Here is a 6,262-nt window from a genome sequence, read left to right as displayed (position 1 = left end):
GGGAGGTGTCCCTGCCCATGGTGGGGGGTTGGAAGGAGCTGGGCTTTAAGGTCCCTTCCAACCCAAACCATTCCATAATTCTATGTTAGATAGAGCCTGGAGACCTGTCTGGTATCTCATGTCTCCTGCTAGGGCCAAATTTTAGGAGATCTCGAGGATCCTGCAGGCTCATGAGCTGAGACAGACACAGGGAGGGGATGGAGACATGGACCAGCAAGAGCAAAACTCCTCCTGGCCGTAAAACCTCAGCCACACTGGCAGCTGCAGCCAGAGGAGCTCAGGGCACCCCTCCACGATGGAAGTTACCCTCTGTGAGCCAGCAGCCCCCTCCACCGTGCAGCTCCCTGCGTGCTCCGTGTCATTCCCTGCATGCAGCATGTCCGTGTCCGCCCCGCGCGGCTCCGGCGGCCGCGCCCCGGCCACGCTAACCCGGCGCTGTCTGTGTGTTCCAGTGGCTTGGTTCTCTTTCGATCCTTCCTCTGCCCACGCCGACATCATCTTTTCCAACGACAACCTGACTGTCACCTGCAACAGCTACGATGACAGGGTTGTGCTGGGGAAAACGGGCTTTTCCAAAGGGCTCCATTACTGGGAGCTGTCGATCGATCGGTACGACAACCACCCCGACCCGGCCTTCGGCGTGGCACGCATCGATGTCCTGAAGGATGCCATGCTGGGCAAGGACGACAAGGCCTGGGCCATGTACGTGGACAACAACAGGAGCTGGTTCATGCACAACAACTCCCACACCAACAGGTACGTGGTTTGGAACAGGGTCTTTCCTCCAGGGAGACGACAGCCCAAGCTCAGCCCAAGGAAGAGCCTGTGGCTTTGCCAGTGGTACCGACAGGTGGGAAGGGAGACATCAGTCCCCGTCACCTCTATGAGAGGATGTGCCCTTGCCCTGAGCAGGGACAGTCCCTGCCTGCCTGGTGCTGCCTTTCTCCAATATTCCTTCCCTTCTCTTTCCATGCTAACTTGTCCCATGTAGCATCCCCTTCCCAGTTAACGCCCAACTTGCAACTCCTGCAATAAGAAAACAACATTTCCCTTGATCCCTGTGCTGCAGCTACTGCTCGTGTTCCCTGCAGGACTGGGGACTTGGCTTGGGGAGAGCCTGGTGTCACCTTCCTGCAGCCTCAAGAGATGTTCCCTTGTGGACCAGCAGGTTTTGGTGTGGACCCTGCAGCTTTGCTCCCCAGTTCCATGTGTTTCCCGCATTGCCGTGGCTGCTCTCAGGGTCGCTTTGCCCTTGGGGACATCACAAAACAGGGAGGATTGAGGAGGAGGTGCCCAGGGATTCATGAGCATGGCTGGGATGGGAGCAGGTCGTGGCTCCTGGGTGACGTTCGGCATCATCACTCCTTGAGGTCCAGGCCCTGAACCCTGAGCCAGGAGCACAGGGGGCATTAAACCCCTGATCTCTTCCCCCACAGAACCGAGGGCGGGATAACGAAAGGTGCCACGGTGGGAGTGCTGCTGGATCTGACCAGGAGGACTTTGACGTTCTCCATCAACGAGGACCAGCAAGGGCCCGTCGCCTTCGAGAACCTGGAGGGCCTCTTCTTCCCCGCCGTCAGCCTCAACAGGAACGTGCAGGTACGGGCTTGGACGGGCTCCCTGCAGCATCCCCAGGGGTGGACTTGCTGTCACTCTCCCCCTCATGCTGCTGCCACTGCAGTGGGAGTTCAGTGGGACTTTGGGGAGCAGGAGGGCTCTTGTGCAACAAGGACAGCTCAGAAGGAGCTAAACTTAGACCCTAAACCATCTGTGAGTCCTCAAAATCAGGACAGGCCTTCCTGCAGCCACAGCTCCTGCTGGCTCCTTGCTCCAGGTTTCTCCATCAGGGCTGCTGGAGCACTAGGATTCTCCAGCCCCTCCTGGTTGATGGGGTTTGATAACTGTGTTGTGATACTACCCTACAAGAGCCTCACCAGCTCTTACAGCTCTCCCAGCACCCAGATGAGACCATCACCAGGGAGAAGGGCACCTTTTAAAGCCTATTTCCCCCTGAGGCATTTCAAACCCCTCTTCTCTCCCTCTCTCCCAAGCTCTCAGCATTCCTGAACATCACCAAGCGGTGGCTCCCTGGGCCGATCCGGTATTTCCATCCTTCATTTTTTCTTCTCACTGATCACATCCCTGCTGTCATCTCCCCGTGGGAGTCTTCCACATTCACCAAACCTGGCTTTGGCACATCCACCCTACCACTGCCCTCACCTCCAACCTGCACAAGTGCCCAGGCACATCCAAGGACACGTTGCACGTAATGGATGATCTCAGGGTGTCAGGAATTTTGGCATTGTCTTCTACAGTGGATGTCAGAGCTGGAGAGGGACTTTGGACAAGGGCCTGGAGGGACAGGACAAGGAGGAATGGCTTCCCACTGAAAGAGGGCAGAGTTAAATGGGATATTGGGAAGAAATTCTTGGCTGGGAGGGTGGTGGGGCCCTGGCACAGGAGCTGTGGCTGCCCCTGGATCCCTGGAAGTGTTCCAGGCCAGGTTGATCAGGGCTTGGAGCGACCTGGGCTAGTGGAAGGTCTCCCTGCCCATGGCAGGAGTTGGAACTGGATGATCTTTAATATCCCTTCCATCTCAAACCATTCTGAGATTCTATGAACACTTCTGTGCAAGGGCAGAGGCACCAAGTGGCCTCTGCAAACTAGGGATCCATGGATTAGGACTTGCTCTATTATATCCATCAGGATACAGGGTTTACTGTGCTGTCACCAAGGCAGTGACAGTTTTCCAGCAGCACTGAGGCAGAGGTGGGTCACAACCATCCCAAACCCTGGGAGCATCCCTGCCACAGTGTCCCACTCCAAGGGCCTTGCAGGCAAGGGACTCTGCCTGGCTTGGAGAAGGGCTGACAAATGTTTAATTAGGAAACTTCAGAGAAGCCCATCTTGTCTGGTTTTAGAGGTACTGTATTAATTTGGTGTGGTAAAAAATGTCCTGCTGTGTGATGGGTTTAATTCCTACCTCAGTCCTCTACCCAGCCATAAGGGACAAGGCATTTCTGGAGCCCCTCAGCTTTGTGGGTTCTCTGGGCAAGGCAGAGCTTAAATCCCCTGACAACAGAGAAATCCCATGGGATGCTGATAAAAGACTGCCAGTAAACCCAAGTCATTCATTATCCTTCTCCAGAGGTGTATGACTAATTAAAAACAACTCTAATTAGGAAGAAAGTCATTGTATTTTAGACAAAGTTTTCTGTAAATCTGTACCTGAAGGGCAAAATGCTGCTGCTGCAATAAAAGGAGGAATTGTGCTTTCCTCCCAAATCAAGACATTTGTGGAGGGAACTGAATTCCCCCTGTGCTGCTCATTGGTGTGTGTGAGCACTTCCAGGGCCCAGCCCCCTGCCCAGTCAGTCCATACACACGGAGCCTGCCTGGATCCCTGATGGACCAGGATTTTTCCCTGACCAGTGAACCTCAGGTCTCCACTACTTCCTTCCCTCTCCCTTTGTCCAGCGTTGCAGTCTCTGCTGCATCCCTCCCCATCCCTGGATGAAGCCCAGACAAGTGCCTAACTTCCATTTTCATGGAACCAGGACGGCTTGAGTTGGGAGGGACCATTAAAGTCTTCACTTCAGCATCCCCCTCCACCCTGCCCCATCACCCTGATACTGCTCAGCTTCCCCACCACAAAGGTCCTTTCTCCCACCAGCATCCCCTCCTCTGTCCTCATCTCCTCCACTGTCCCCATTCCCTCCACTATCCCTGTTTCCTCCACTGTCTCCATCCCCCCTCAGCTCAGGGGCTTCTCCAAGGTCTCCCATAATGGCTTTGCTGTCCTTCAGGCCCCTCCATCCCCCTTGTCCATCCCATCTGCACAAAGACCCAGCTCCTGCCATCTCTCACCTCTCTGGCAGCCAACTGTCACAATACTGGGAATATTTGGGGTGTGGGGCCCCTGGTACCAGCAGCCCCAGTTCAACGGGGGCTCCAGCAGCACATGCAAGTCAGGAACAAGCCACCACCACAGTTTTGGGGACACCCCCAGCCCATCCTGCAGCAGAGAGGATGTGCGGAGGGACGGGAGGAGCTCCCCACATCTCCGGCCACATCCTGCCTTTCCCTGCGTGCTGCCCCCGCCCTCCCCGGGGATGATATGCCTGCTGCCATCCCATGAGCTGTCCCACCAGGCACGGTGGGACCCAGCTGAGCCACATGTCTCTCGTTGCAGGTGACTCTGCACACCGGGCTGCCGGTCCCCGAATTCTACGCTTCGCGCTCGGCCATGCCGTGAGGATGCTCCCGGAGCCGGCTGCCTCTTCTCGGGGTGAGAGGAGCCAGCCTGTTCCCTCCTGCAGGACAAGGCTGACCACGCAGCCGCTGGGGCCCTGCTCAGCTACCGGGGCCCTGCTCAGCTGCCAGATCCCTGCTCGGCCTCTGGCCGGAGACGGGGAGGGAAAGCGGGAAGGAAGCCCCGGCTCTCGGCCGTCTCCGCTCTCCGGCCTCCGCGCTGTCCTGTGTGTGTGCGCTTCGCTCTTTAGCTCTTCCTGGCTGATGAAGTACTTAGGTAGCCTGAGCTGTTCTCCTGTGTCCGCTTTTAGGTTTGGTTTCACTGATTTCAGTTGGGGTTTTTGGGTGGGGGGCAGTCCCGTCTCGTTCCGCAGAGCGCTCTCCCCCCGCTCCGTGGGGCCGGACAGAGGGACCCCCACCACGGGAAAGCTTCCGCCCCTGCCAGCCCGGTTACTTTGCAGGATATTTCTTTCCCCTGTGGCCTTTCTTGCAGAGCACCCTCGGTCACGTGTAGAGGTGGGTCCTGGATTACCAGTCAGTCTCCATGTCCTTACCAAAACGCCCGACTCTGTCCCGTGTTCCCCTGGGGCGCAGCGGTGGGGCAGGGGTGGCCACCCTATTCCCGGGTGCTCCAGGTGCTGGCAGGCCCTCGGGTCGACGCCAAGCACCCACAGGGAGGTTTCTTCCCTGGCTCCCCACACCCCAGTGCCAGCACACACGCCACAGCCATAGGCCGGAGAGCCCTCACCCGGCTCTCTGGAGATTAGTGTTTATTTTTTTATAGTTGCCATATAAAGCCTAGCCTTAAATTGAACTGATAGTGTCCTTCCTTCCGATCACCGGAGAATCCATTCTGCAGTGAGGGGCTGACGGGGAGCCCGGGGATGGGGTTGGGATGGGATGGGGAGGAAGGAGAGTGGCCACAGCCCTGCCACGCACTCAGGAATACGCGCCCGCTGCCCTGCCTGCGCCTGCTGCCGGCAGCAGTTCCCGGCAGCCTCCACTCCCTACTTGACTTTCTGGTAATTCAGAGGCAGGAGAGGACCGGGAGGTCGTGGGTGCCGTGCCCGGTGCCAGCCCCCATTCCCGAGCCGAGGGCACCTGCATGCTCATGTCCCCACGCTTCGCTTTCCGGTCCCTCGCCGGCTCCCGGCATGGCTGGTGGCACCAGGACAGGCAGTGGGATCACTGCCCAGCAGGTGCCAGTGTTCCCAGCCTGGCTGGCTGTTCCCAGCCTGGCCACAGAGCCACAGCTCTTTCCTCCAGGGCCAGCTGGGATGCGACGGGAATCCCGGCCCAGCAGAAAGACAAGTGTAAATAGCCCATTCCCTACCAGTGTGCCCTCCTCTAGGACGGTCCCATTCGTTCCCTCGTTGCTCTGGCATTAAGTTTTCCTAATTTATTGGATGGGTGCTATCTCGTTGACTCACACCAGGGAGTTTCTCCCAGCTGCAGGAGAGCCGTGTTGCGGGACAACGCCGAGCAGCTCCTTGGTGAATCCCTGAGGAGCCCCCGTGGCCGGCTCACCCGGGGCTCCTCTCCAGCCGTTCTCCCCCCGTTCTTTAGGATGTTCATGGTGCTTATTAGACCCCCAGTGATTGTAAGACGTCGTCCCCCCGTGCCGCGATGGTAGCTGCACTCAGCCGCTGTACTGACGAGAAGTGTCATGTTTGCTGTTCTAATAAAGGACTTTTATGAGAGAAGGGCAGAGCTTCCTGGAGCATCTCTGTGCCACCACAGCCCCAGGCCTCAGTCCCCATCTCATCCCTCCTGGTGGACATCCCTCACCGTCCCTGTCTGGAGGCAGCAGCAGGGAATGGGCAGAACTCAGACTATGGGAGGGAAGGGGATGGAAGCCAGTTAAAGAAGGAATTCTTCCCTGTGAGGGTAGGGAGGCCCTGGCACAGAGAAGGTGTGCATGCCCCATCCCTGGAAGCGTTCAAAGCCATGTTGGATAGGGCTTGGAGCAACCTGGGATAGTGGAAGGTGGCCCTGCCCATGGCAGGGGGTT

General features: G+C 57.7%; 1 protein-coding gene across 1 annotated transcript in view; it reads left to right on the top strand.

The window, feature by feature from the left end:
* The window catches only part of TRIM9 (tripartite motif containing 9), a 29,021-nt gene extending 23,067 nt beyond the window's left edge, over positions 1-5,954 (top strand). The window contains exons 10-12 of the mRNA XM_029963618.1: positions 453-756; positions 1,437-1,599; positions 4,193-5,954. Of these exons, the coding sequence (XP_029819478.1) occupies positions 453-756; positions 1,437-1,599; positions 4,193-4,255 (530 nt within the window). The 3' untranslated portion in view covers positions 4,256-5,954. The remainder of the gene's footprint in view (positions 1-452; positions 757-1,436; positions 1,600-4,192) is intronic.
* The last annotated feature ends 308 nt before the right edge of the window (positions 5,955-6,262 follow it).

The sequence above is a fragment of the Manacus vitellinus genome, unplaced genomic scaffold (genome assembly GCF_001715985.3).
Source record: "Manacus vitellinus isolate BGI_N305 unplaced genomic scaffold, ASM171598v3 scaffold_103_pilon, whole genome shotgun sequence".
Lineage (NCBI taxonomy): Eukaryota > Metazoa > Chordata > Aves > Passeriformes > Pipridae > Manacus > Manacus vitellinus.
The sequence above is the reverse complement of the archived record's forward strand: the minus strand, read 5'-3'. Positions and strand labels throughout refer to the sequence as shown.